The 13,262-nt window shown below is 46.2% G+C and overlaps 1 protein-coding gene across 5 annotated transcripts in view; it reads left to right on the top strand.

Annotated features, from left to right (window-relative positions):
* SYNE2 (spectrin repeat containing nuclear envelope protein 2) overlaps positions 1–13,262 on the top strand; it is a 311,925-nt gene that overhangs the window by 223,361 nt on the left and 75,302 nt on the right. For all 5 annotated transcript variants that reach the window (XM_084791617.1, XM_084791618.1, XM_084791619.1 and 2 more), the window contains exons 72-82: positions 1,156–1,308; positions 1,401–1,610; positions 3,043–3,144; positions 4,710–4,829; positions 4,958–5,158; positions 7,098–7,271; positions 8,253–8,384; positions 9,246–9,442; positions 10,613–10,745; positions 12,386–12,568; positions 13,039–13,185. In XM_084791617.1, the coding sequence (XP_084647743.1) occupies positions 1,156–1,308; positions 1,401–1,610; positions 3,043–3,144; positions 4,710–4,829; positions 4,958–5,158; positions 7,098–7,271; positions 8,253–8,384; positions 9,246–9,442; positions 10,613–10,745; positions 12,386–12,568; positions 13,039–13,185 (1,752 nt within the window). The remainder of the gene's footprint in view (positions 1–1,155; positions 1,309–1,400; positions 1,611–3,042; positions 3,145–4,709; positions 4,830–4,957; positions 5,159–7,097; positions 7,272–8,252; positions 8,385–9,245; positions 9,443–10,612; positions 10,746–12,385; positions 12,569–13,038; positions 13,186–13,262) is intronic.

Raw genomic sequence — 13,262 nt, 5'->3', positions numbered from 1 at the left:
CTAGTCAGGAACTCAAGGCAAAGAAAAAGATGGTTCCAAACCAGAATTGTGGCTCTCTCTCCAACTTACCAACACAAAGCAGCTCAGCCCCAGGGGCCCCGTGGAAACATACTTATCAAAGTGGCCTCGGCTTTATCAAAGTGGTCGGCGCATAGCTGCTGACACTCTCAACTTCCCTTTTCTGCCACCCATCTCTATCTTTAAAGAACTTTGCCTTCTCTTCCTAACTAACCTCTGGGCTTCTTCCTTGTAAGTGTCCTTCTCTTAGTTACACTTAATTAACCCACCGTCTCTGCATTAAAATGAGGAAGGGCTGAGGGAGAGGTAGCTCGCGCCTGTTATCCCAGCACTCACTCGGGAGGCAGAAGCAGGAGGTTTAAGCTCAGCCTGAGCTGATGATAGCTTGAACATAGCTAGGCCTTGCCTTAAAAATGTGGAGGCAGGAAGCAGGAGGGGGGCTGCAGCTTCACCTAGCTGCCAGTGCTAAGGAGACCCTCACCTAGCGGTTCCCCCACCCCACCCCTTTTTCTTTCTGAGACGGGGTTTGGCCTAGGTCCTCCACATATGTGTTACAGTCCTGTACCTTGGTATTCTTATGGGACTCCTAATGGTGGAAGCAGCTCTCTGGCTCTTTTGCCTGTCTTTGTGACCCATTTCTTCCTACTGGGTTGCCTTGCCCAGCCTTAATAGGAGGGAGTGTGTCTGCCCTTTTCTAAAGGGAAACTGAGGAGGAGTGGGTCTGGGGGGAGAAGGGAGAGGAAGGGAGGGGCTGGAAGGAGAGGAGAGGGAAACTGCAATTGAGATGTAATATATGAAAGAAAAAAAATTCAAAATAGCCATTGTCTCATAAACACATTCATATTTTACTGTGGGGGGCGAGGAGGAGTGCTGCTCTTATGGAGGACTGACGTTCAGCTCTTAGCAGCTGCTATCAGGTGACTTACAAGCTCCTGTTCTAGAAAACCTGATGCCTCTGGCTCCCATGAGCATCATATACCCCCACACGGACACATACATAGACATACAATTAAAATGCATAAAGTAAGTCCTCTTCCAAATATATAACAGAAACTGCACATTCTAATGGAAATGTGGAAAACACTGGTTTAGGAAGGCAAGGGACCTTATCAGTTTTTTTTTTCCCTCCTGATTTAGGGAAGCATGACAGAAGAAACATACATCAATTTGGATAAAAAATTATTTGAACTGTTTCTGAGCCTCAGTCGGTGCCTGGGCAGTGTGGAGGAGCTGCTGCAGAGGCCTGGGCTGCTCCGAGAGGATGCCTCTGCCCAGCAGGCACTCTTTGAGGTAGTGCCCACTTAGTGCCTACAGTCTGTCTTTCTGCGGCTGCACATCAGGCCGGAGCTCACTGCCTGTCTTCCCTCCTCCCCATCTTGCAGAAACTGGCCCTTGAGCTAAAGAAACTTTCTTTAGCTCTGGGCGACAAGAAGGATGATCTTCTGAGAGCTGTGACTTGGCCCAGCAAGGAGGCCACATTGCTACCCGAATGCTTCAATGCTCTGCAGGTCAGCCTGGAGCGTGCCCAGGCAAAGGCTGCCTGGAGAAGCTCGTCCCTGAAGGCTGGCCTTGACCACAGCCGCAGCTATCAGGTAGGACGCTGAGTGCAGGGCTGGCTCTGAGGGACCATCAGTTCTTACGGGAAGACCTGAGGGAAATGCTGGGGCCTGCCTTTGTTCTACGCACAGGATGAAGCCCTGTCAGGATGATCTAACACGATGCTTCTTTTCTTGTATTTAGAGATTGTCACGGAGAGGGGTTCTCTTTAACTTTCTAAGCCAGAGGGATAAGCTGCTGTTTTTGACAATAATCTAGGACCGGAATAGGATTGCTAAGGGAGGGTCTTGAGGCAGACCTGTTAGAACACTGCTGAAATTGTATAATAAAAAAGAAAGAAAACAAAATACCACTTACAAAGGCCCATAAAAATCAAACCTGAGGGCCTGGGTCTTGGCTATGGGTAAGAGTGCTGGTAGTAAAATATAAAAGTAAGCAGCCATGTAAAAGCCAGGCATGGCCATACATGCTTGTCGCCTCAGTACTCAATGTAGAGGTAGGAGGATTCTGGGAGCTTGCTGGCCAGCCTAGACAACAGTGAGTTTCTGGGTCAGTGGGAGACCCTGTCTCCATGATGATGATGATGATGATTATGATGATGATGACGATGGTGGTGGTGATGTAAGAAAATGCTTTTTTCCAGCCTCTTCATGCACACAGGTGTACATATACCACACACATACAACTCCCCCCTGCCCCCTGGGGAAAAAAACAGAAAACAAAAAATCCTGAATCCAGCAAAACTTCTAGAATCCAAGTTAAGCAGACATAAGGGGAGAAGAACATGTCAGCATCTGGGGTGATAATCAGCCAAATCCAGAACAAATGGCTCGTGGTTTTGGTTTGTTTGTTTTACATATATGAATCTAAGGAACAAAAATAAAAATAAAGAGTAGGAGAGCCAGCCGATTGAAGGTGGTGCTGTCCGTGTTTGCATTCTGTCCCCGTGATAAACACCACAGACTCTGTTGTAACATGGAGACCTCAGCGATATCCCCTATGAAACACCAAAAGGAAGTACAGAAGTACATACCCTGTCTGCATGACTAACCATGTGAAGGAGTTAACAGTGACCCTGAAGGGAAGGTTTAGTATTTTTAGCAAGAGGCGGTGTTTATCCTTTAATAGGGAGCACACTGCACGTGCTGATAAAATGACTTGATGTCCAGTGTTTACCTCAAAATAATCCAAAGGGAAGGGAAGTTAGGTCTAGCAGAGATCCAGGGGCGGGGCAGGGGTAGGGGCAGGGACAGGGTGGAGTAGGGGCGGGGTGGGGCAATATGGGGCTGGGTGGGGCAGGGGATCAGCTGTGGGTTAGTGACCATTGAGCTCAAAGATAGAATGGTGTGGATGCCTCTATCTGTGTATGTTTAACATTTCCAGAAAATACTAATTAAACATTGAAAAGGAGGGGGCCAAATCGAGGTTGCTTAGTTAGTTTCCTACATGTGCCTCTTTCATGCGCAGAATGAAATAAAGCGACTCTACAATCAACTCATTAAAAAGAAGATGGCTCTACAGCAGTCTCTGAACGAAGTCAGCGGGCAGAGTACCAACAAACAGCTCCAGGTAAACAGTCAAAAGAGTTCAGGGGGCCTCAGACCAGAGAGTCTTGTCCAGACAGGCTTGGCAGGAGTCGGTGAAGCTTAAGTGGTCATTCAGATGAAAGCAATTGATGTTGCCTTCACCAAGGTCTTTCCCAAAGCACAATGTTTTAAAGCAATGGAGCTCGTTTCCCCTGTCAACGGGCAAAGTTGTTCAACGTGCCCACCATTGTCAAAGGTGGTGGTAAGTGAGGCCCTTAGCTCCTCCACTGACATTCTAATTAGTCCGCCTTCTTGGGACCAGTGGACTAAGGTGAGGGCTTTAGGTATACGTACGCGTCCAGCCAGCAGCAGTTTCCCCCATTTACTGAGAAGCCACGGCATTCTGTTAGCTCTGTTTTGTGTTCTTGCCAAAGAGGGAAAATCAGAGGCGGGAGATGTGACTTGATCGGTAGCTTATTTGGCTGTCACCTATGAAGCCCAGGGTTTGGTCCCCAGTACTGAGTAAACCAAACATGATGGTTACATGTAACTCCAGCCCTGGGAAGGTGGAAGCAGGAGGACCAAAAGTTCAAGGCCACCCTCAGCTGTATAGAGAGTTTAAAGCCAGCCTGAGCTTCTTGAGACCAGGCAGACAGACAGAAAATGTAATTGCATAAAGACAGTTCTATCAGAGCTGTTTTAGGATGAACCCAGCAGCAGTGCTTGCTGTAAAAGCTGTCAGTAGCCAAAAGCTATTGAATTAAACAGTTGCCTATGACGAAGGCAGCGTGCACCCTTACGATGGATGACATACCATGTCCCTGTTGAAAAGGAGCCAGAGGGCTGGGGGTATAGAGTATAGAGCTCCTGGTGGGACACTTGTCAAGCAAGCACAGCCTCCTGGGTTTAATCTCCAGCAGCATGGAAATGGATGATTATTTCTTTGTTTTGGTTTCATTTTGGATTTTTGGGAAGGGTTTTCTTACTCTTATACCTGGGCTCGTCTTGTATTCAAATTCTCGTGCCTTCACCTCCTGAGTATGAGCCACCATGCAATGATGATGATGATGATCGTTGTTGTTGTTGTTGTTGTTATTATTATTATTATTATTATTATTATTATTATTATTATTTTGAGACAGGTTCTCACTATGTAGTCCTAGCTGGGCTGGAACTTACTGCATAGACCAGACTAGCCTTGAATTAATAGAGATCCACCTGCCTCAGTCTCCCACATGCTGGGATTAAAGGTGTACACTACCACCTCCAGCCCAAGCTAATTAAGTTTTTGAAAGGTAACTGTGTAGTAGTTTGGAGGATTGCTAAAGAGCTGATGAGCGCTCAGAACACTAAGGTGTGGAGACCGTAAGTCCCTCGGTATACACATATGCCTTGTTTGGTGTGTGCTTAGAATGTGTTGGGAACAGATTCAACCCTGGAACTTTTGGGGAGATTGACAAAGAGAACTGTGTACTGACAGGAGCGGGGGTTGTGGTAGGGTTTTTATTTTCCGTTTCAGTTTGTTTCTGTGTTCTCACGGCACCTCCGTGTTCGATTCCGTTTTAACCCCTCTGTGGGCTTTCCTCTCTTGTCTGGTTTCTCACCTAGAAAGCAGATGCGCATACAGCAGAGCTGCAGAGCTCCGAGAGGCAAGTCACCAAATTAAGGAACGAAGGGGAAAGGCTCCGTTTCCCTCATGCTTTACTCCAGGATGTCTACAAGTTAGAGGTGTGTGTGGGCAGAAAGCATCCATACAGCACCGTGGGCAGAAGGGACAGGGCTTGGGTCTTCCACCAAGAGTTTAGATGTGTCATGGCTGGCTGAACACCTGTGTGTATCTGCTCTCTCCGTTTCAGGATGTTCTTGACAGTATGTGGGGAATCCTGAGAGCCAGATACGTAGAACTCAGCAGCCTGTTCCTCTCCAAGAGCCAGCAGGATGCCTTGCTTCAAAGCATGGTGGAGCTAGTCAGTATTGGAAAAGAAAAGCTTGCAATCGGCCCTTTACAGCGTGCCAAGAGTAAAGTTGCTTTGCGGGCACAGTTACAAGATCACAAGGTAAGACGCCTTCAGGACCCTAACCTCCAGCTGTTCCCAAGTGTGAAGAGAATTTACCCACTGCCTCCTTTGATGAAGCATGTGACATTCTGCAATTTAGAGGCTCCTTCAGAGTCTCACTGTGGGGCAGAGATCCTGGGAACCTCTAGGAACAGGCCTGTAGATGACAACAGACTCCACTTCTTATCCCGGTGAGGCTTTGCCTTGATTGAGAAGGCAGACATTTTCCCACGAGTCTTTAAGCAAATCTACTATCAAGAGTATATTCATCCTCCGAGGGCACCTAATAGGAGGAACTGACTCAGGGTGGTTAGGAGAGGCCTTCCCGAGGCCTGGAATCAAAAGGAAGCTTTATAGTCTAATGCCTTACTTAGCATTCCCGTTTTCCCATTCATTTCCTTACGCAAAACTCTCTTGATCAGCCTAGCATGGTGGTGCATGATTTTAATCCTAGCACTCAGGATGTAAAGGCAGGAGGATGCTTGTAAGTTAAAAGCCAGCTGATCTGCATATGAGTTCCAGGCCAGCCAGGACTATATTGTAAGAACGTGAACCTGACTTAAACACACACACACACACACACACACACACACACACACACACACACGGGGGGGGGGGGGGGGGAAGTCCCTATTTTAACCAAGACCTTTGGTAAATAGATCTTAGTCTAAGAAAATTTAGAAGGTGGATACTGCACTAGCATCACAGGAAAAGGGGAAAGTACCCTCACAGCGGTGTCCAGCCTTTTGACATTGCGATGACATTGTCATCAGTGAAGTTTAAACTCCAGAACCAGGCAATCGAATCAAGCCCATCCCCCCCCCCCCCCAGTCATACGTTTTAAACGAATTTTGTGTTATTTGTAGCTATCATGTGGCGCATGGATCATAGGGGGTGGGGCATGCCATTGTACTGGGCCCCTTGTCTGGTGCTTTTACAAACCTTCTATGTGTTTGTCTATTTCTCGGGGTAGGAGAAGGGATTCACATAATAAGAGCCACCCCCCCTCCCCCACCGAATCACTAGCACCAGCAGCTGGGTACACGGAGACACATGTGAAGTAAGACCTCTGTGCTTAAGGATGCCCAGGCCACCCCTTACAAACCCCCTCACTTGGCCGTTTTGATGAGTCTGGGGCGAGGCGCGGGAGTTGGAGATGAGGAGCCCGTCTGTCTACTGTGGGGTGCTCGGGTTCACACACTGAACAGCATGTGAAGACTGCCAATCTCCCCGATTCACTAGCTACCTTCTAACATTCCAAAGCCCAAAAGAATTAAACCTGAAAGGTCACAGCGGAAGCTGAAATCGACTAACACCAATGGTTGCTGTTTAAAATAAGAGTATCTGGTGGAAATATTACTTAAGGATACTATTTCTCTATCATTTGTTAAAATTCCATCTGTTTTTTTCAGAGACCAAGGGCCTGGTCTGCTTTAGTTCTCCTTTTGCTTATACATTTGATTCTATATATAGGTGTGTGTGTGTGTGTGTGTGTGTGTGTGTGTGTGTGTGTGTATGTGTGTGTGTACATAGGTATATACACACACATACATATTTGTGTGTATGTATAGATATAATTCTATTTATGACCTCCCGAGATAGGGGATTAAAATGCAAAATTAAGCCAGGCTTAGTGGCATAGGTCTGTAATAGCATCTGCTTTGGGAGACAAAGGCAAGAGAAACACAAGACCAAGGCCTTCTTAAAAGAGGACTGTGGGTGTGTCTCAGCCATTGAGCCCTTGCCTAGCATATGTGTGGCGTTAGGTGTACACACACACACACACACACACACACACACACACACACACACACACCTCCCAGAACCAGAGGGAGGCTGGTCAGAGGAACTGGGGGTGGGGTGAGGAGTTAAAATACTTTGGTTTTTTCAAATTCTTCCAACTCAGCAATAAATCTTAGAAACTTTTCCCGTGTTACAGGGATTTTTCCAGAAGCTTGTTGCTGACATGCTGTTGATTCAAACCTACTCGGCAAAGATGTTTCCGCCTTCGTTGCAGAAGGGAGAGGGGTTTGGGGCGGAACCAGTGGCGGAAGTAAGAGCTGTGGAGGAAGAGGCCTGCCTGCGTGGCGCACAGCTTCAGAGTGTGCTACAGGTACTTGCATCCCGAGACCGCTCCGCTGGGCTTGCTGATTTCACCCACCGCAGGTGTCGGGCATGAAAGCTTTAGCTGAGTGGGGGCGTGTCACAGTTGAGGAAGGTGGACCAGGCTCTAGCTGAGACTCCTAACCCCTTCATGCGTGGTCCACTAGATTTTGGGGCTACACGAGAGGTAAAAACAACCTGATGGAGGCTTCTGCTGCAAAAAGCTTTTCAAAAATTAGCACTCTGTACCAAGAAGAGACTTGATACCCTATGAGCATATAAAGGGGGAGGAGGTCCCCCTCAGTCACAGTCATAGGGGAGGGGAGTAAGGGGAAAATGGGAGGGAGGGAGGAATGGGAGGATACAAGGGATGGGATAACCATTGTGATGTAATAAGAATAAATTAATATAATAAAAAATAATAACCACAAAAAAATAAATTGGATCCTTAGAACACACACACACACACACACACACACACACACACACACACACACACACACAATTAGCACTCCGCCTTTCCCAATAAGGACAAGGTTCCCTCCCATTGTTAGGTCTTTACAGTGGCTCTCACAATAGCACCTCAACTCACTGCATTTTTTCTCTAACTCCCATTACCCAGTTTCACAGTGCCAGCGTAAAGCACTAGTGCCAGGCAGAAGGCATACCTCAGCAGTATACCCTTACCCACGTATGTGACTCTGAGTTTGATCCCCAGTACTGTAAGCAAATAAACACATTCTGATATGAGTGGGGTCTGAACACACACATACACACACATACACACACACACACTCCACCCAAACAACAACAAAACCTTTCAAAAGCAGTGGGATTGTATCCACTGGGGACCGAGTTCTTCCTGGCACTGGATAACTAGACACCTGGTGTCTACGTGGGGTCTGTGTTTCCATTTCTCCTGGCCTCGGTGTGCGTTTGTGGCTTTCTGATCGTCATTGTCTGGAATTGATTCCTGTTGTTGGTTCCCTAGAAATGGGAAGAGTTTGATGAAAACTACGCCTCCCTTGAGAAGGACCTGGAAGTTCTTACCTCTTCACTGCCCTCTGTGAGTTTGGTGGAAGAGACGGAGGAGAGACTGCTGGAAAGGATCTCATTTTACCAGGTAGCGTGCTGACCGGTTGATGACAGGCCTGGTCCACGGTGCTCTGTGCACTGTGCTGACGAGGCTGCTGGGTGCGGAAGCTGAAAGGTTTAGTTGAAACTCAACGTGCTGATCGTACCACAAATTCAGGAGGGTGTGGAGTCCCTCCTCCCAACTCTCCCCAACCCCTAATATGTCTCCCTTCCAACTGCTTTGATTTGTCTTTTATTTAATAACTGACAGAGACTAATTAGTCCACACGGATATGGGGTCACTCTGCCAGTAGACAACACCCAAAACAGCCACTGACTGCCTATAGCTCCATGGTCAGGGACATAAAAAAAAATATGATTAAAGGATTAAATAAGTTAGAAAAATAATCTGTATGTCAAACCCAACCTGTGAGAAACCTGGGATGGTAGGTCATGCCGGTGGTCCCACTATGGAGGAGGCTGAGCCAGAGGACCCTTTAGTCCTGGTGTTTGAAGCCAGCCTGTCACCTCAGTATTTGAAAGGCTCAGGCAGGAATATTGCAAGTTTGGGCTACATGGTGAGTTTTCAGGTCTGCTTGGACCATATAATAAGACCCTATCTTATTTAAGAGGTGGGAGGTAGGGGTACTAGCTTTGGCAGATTTACTTTTTAAAAATTACTTATTATTATTTATTTTATTTGCATTGGTGTTTTGCTTGCATGTATGTCTGTGAGAGTGTGTCGAATCCTCTGGAACTGAAGTTACAGACAGTTGTGAGCCGTCATGTGGGTGCTGGGAATTGAACTCAGGACCTCTGGAAGAGTAGACAGTGCTCTTAACCACTGAGCCATCTCTCCAGCCCACAGATTTACTTAAGGTAATTCATTCTGTGACTTTTTTTTTTTTAGCAAATAAAAAGAAACATTGATGGAAAGCATGCCCGGCTTTGCCAATGCTTGAGTGAAGGCAAACAGCTGGCAGCATCTGTGGGGGGCCCTGAGCTAGAGGGCCAGATCTCGAGGCTGGAAGAGCAGTGGCTGTCCCTCAACAGGAAAACTGACCATGAGCTCCACCGACTGCAGACCCTTCTCAAGCATCTTCTCAGGTATGCCGCCTTAGAGACCGAGCATCTTCTCAGGTATGCCGCCTTAGAGACCGAGCATCTTCTCAGGTATGCCGCCTTAGACACCGACTGGCTTCGCAGTGTGCTGTAGAGTCTGCCCCAGGGAGAGTCTTAGCTATACTCAGCTGTAGGTTGTACATCATACTGTGCTCTCTCCAATTATGCTACCCTCTTGATCTCGGTTCACCAGGCTCAGGATGCTATGCTGCTAGCAGGCTCCTGGGGGCGTGTACACATTTCTACAAGCATAAGGAATTGGGTTGATGCAACTCCTAGGATTCTTTCATGCCAGGATAGAATCTCTCACCTCTTTCCAAAGATTTTAAAGCACTGGGAGGAGAGGGGTGAACGCCTTTAATCCCAGCACTTAGGAGGCAGAAGCAGAAACAGGCGGATCTCTGAGTTCAAGGCCAGCCTGGTCTACAGAATGAGTTCCAGGACAGCCAGGGCTACACGGAAAGTTTTAAAACATTTAATGATTTTGGCTCAGCAAGTGGCTTGAGAAAGTCTTTTGACTTCTTCAGAGGATGTGTTGTGCTCACTTGGCGTCATCTTGAACCATCAGAGGACGACGGAGAAAACTGAGACCATTCAAGCCTCAGCTTCATGCCTGCTTCTCAGAGACCGTTTAAGCTAAGCAAGTTGAAAAGCTACAAGGAAGATAGTGTTCTGCTTGGCTGTTTCCATTATATAAGATAATATAAGAGCATGCAGCCAGTGTCAGCCTGCAGTTGAGCGCCATGTGCAAATGCTAGCTTCGTTTTCATTGTAAACACATAACTGGAGAACACTGATGACCAAGCTGATCGCTGCCATGGTTGATGGGTAGACTTTGGCATAGCTATAATAAGAATGTTTTGTACTTTTGAAATGCCTCTTCCTTCTTGATTGTCCCTAACGGAGGGAGTTCTAGAAGATGGAAAACCACTTGGGGCTTAGGGGATGGTATAAGACATGATAGAGTATCTATAAATGCCATGAATTTCTGATCGCTATTTCCATCACGTAAGGCGATACGATAGCAGTCAGCCAACGGCAGTGTGCTGGTGAGCGCCGGTTATTTTATAAATACTAAAATAAGAGCGATACGCACAGGTGGGTGTCGTCCCCAGAGTGACTTTCTAATCTCCACTCTTGATTCGCTCCTGTCAGTTACAGCAGAGATTCAGACGAGCTAACCAGGTGGCTGGAATCCTCTCAGCAAACGTTGAATTACTGGAAGGAGCAATCCCTCAACGTGTCTCAGGACCTGCATACGATCAGAAGCAACATAGACAGATTTTTTGTAAGTTGCTCATACTACTGATCCAAAGTAAATACCAAGAGAAAAAAAAAGTATCAGAGTTGCTGTGATGGGTCAGGGGTAGTGCATAGACAAGTAGCAGGTGTGCGCTTAGGGCTGTTTGCCAATGCTGCTCACGGACACCACAGAATATATGTGGACGTAGAGTATTGTTTTTAAAATTATCTGTATTATATGTATTATCAGTATGCCTAATAATTGTTTATTTTGTGTTATTACTTTAGTATACCTGGCTAGCAATCAATGAAGACACAGATACTCTAAACTACCTCTCATAACGTGGCTGGTATGGGATCCCTGTCTCAATCCCATGCCATCTGCTTCCAAAAGCTTCTATCAAGCTACCTCCCAACCATAATCCCAAATACTTGCTCATGTTCTTCATCTGGGCCGGATTCTCCATCCACACTGGCCATGTGCTTCTCCTCCAGCTAACCCATGGCGGCCTTCCTTTCTCTCCTCTCTCCTCTCTCCTCTGGGGTCTCTCTCCTTCCTCCTCGTGGCGGTCTTTCTTCTTTCCAGGATTCCTCTCTCTCCCTCTGGAACCTTGTCCAGGTGGGCTGGCTTTTTATTAATCAAAAGGTGGGTCACAGAGATGGCAAGCAGTAATTAACATCAAAATACATTAGACCACCCCCCAACAGTAGAGTTTGCTCAGGCATGGTCATATTTTACTAATAGCAAAAGCAACAGCTAAACCGCAAACTGCCTTATTATTTCACAGAGTTAACAGATGGGTGATTTAAAGTTCTTGTGAGAATTTTCTGTTCAAGTTTTGGGTTTATTATATTTTCTTTCATAACAAAATGATCTTATTGGTCAGACACACAGGTCAGTGATGGAGTACCTCGCCTAACGTGTGTGGAGGCACTGGGGTCCAAGGCCTAACACAGAAAATTGCATTTTCTCTTGGTCTTTACTCGCTTCTGTTTTATAGCTATGGCTATTCAATTAGATATTAAAATATAGGGTTTTTTAAAATGCACTTGAAAGAACCTATACATGGGAAAGATTTCAAATATTTTATTTGAAAATTTATTCCAAATATTTCACTTATTATGGACTGTATATTGGGTTCTACAGTTTCTTGCAAAATTGGCCACTGAATATGGCTTATCTAACTTTATTTTCTGTGTATGAGTGTTTTGCTTGCATGTATGTCTGTGCACCACATGTGCACCTGAGACCTTGGCAGTCAGAAGAAGGCATCAAATCCTCTGGAACTGGAATTACAAATGGTTGCTAACTACCATGTGGGTGCTAGGAACTGAACCTGGGTCTTCTGTAAAAGTAACAAGTGCTTGTAATCACTGAGTCATCTCTCTGGGCCAGACTTGTATGTTTTTAAAAATATGAATCCTCTAGGTTAAAAGGAGCTAGGGATCCCAGGTGCTTTTTTCTCCAGCGTATATATGATGCCTAGAGTGGTGTCCAACACCCTGTAGGCAAAGGGTAAGGGTGTGTGTGTGTGTGTGTGTGTGTGTGTGTGTGTGTGTGTGTGTGTATGTGTGTGTGTGTGTGTATGTGGACATATTTATTATATTTAGTTTTGTAGTCCAGACATTAATTCTGTCTATACTAAAGTTTTGAAAGTATCCAATCTCAGGAACTTTTTCCTCCAGGAATTTTCCAAGGAAGTTGATGAGAAGTCCTCCCTGAAGTCCGCAGTGATGAGCACTGGGAACCAGCTTCTCCACCTGAAAGAGGCCGACACGGCCACCCTGAGATCCTCTTTAGCACAGTTTGAACAGAAATGGACAAAGCTCATAACTCAACTTCCAGATATTCAAGAGAAGCTTCACCAGGTGAGTGAGTGGTTAAAGACCCAGCATTTAACTTAGCATACATGTGTGAGCGCATAACTCTTAAAATTATCCAACTCAATAATTTTCCTTGACACTACCTAGCCCCCAACCCATGCACGTGCACACACACACGCACACACACACACACACACACACACACACACCATTGAATATAGTCCTTAATTACTATGCTCCCTTCCAGTGAGATCTTTCTTAGGAGAGAAATCAAGCTTAATTACTTTATTTCTTGGTTGTCTCTGTGCCGCCGGGTTGTCTTATATGAAGATCTTTATCGTTGTTTGGGGGAGGGTGTCACCTATTTGGAGCTTTAATGCTGGGTTTGTTTTTGTGGCTGGCCTGCATAATCGCGTAGCAAGACCTTTTATCAAAGCAGGTGCGGTCCCTAGTGATGCCCCGATTCCTTTGGTTAAACTGCAGGTAACTAAGTGGAAACGATTCTGTCCTTGCAGCTTCAGATGGAGAAGTTGCCGTCCCGCGAGGCAATCTCCGAAATGATCAGCTGGATGAACGTCGTGGAGCCTCAGGTGGCAGGTGAGGACGCTGAGCTTGTGCAGGGTTCCTCGTCTCAAGTGAAAAGTCTTCTGCAGAAGCTCAAGGTAATTATACAGAAAGGGATGACATCTTTTCACTGAACATGGAAGCAGGTCACTTAAGGGGAAAGGCTGAAGCAGGA

The sequence above is a fragment of the Acomys minous genome, assembly GCF_964271855.1.
Source record: "Acomys minous genome assembly, chromosome: 8".
Classification (NCBI taxonomy): Eukaryota; Metazoa; Chordata; class Mammalia; order Rodentia; family Muridae; genus Acomys; species Acomys minous.
This window is presented reverse-complemented; position numbering and strand designations above follow the sequence as displayed.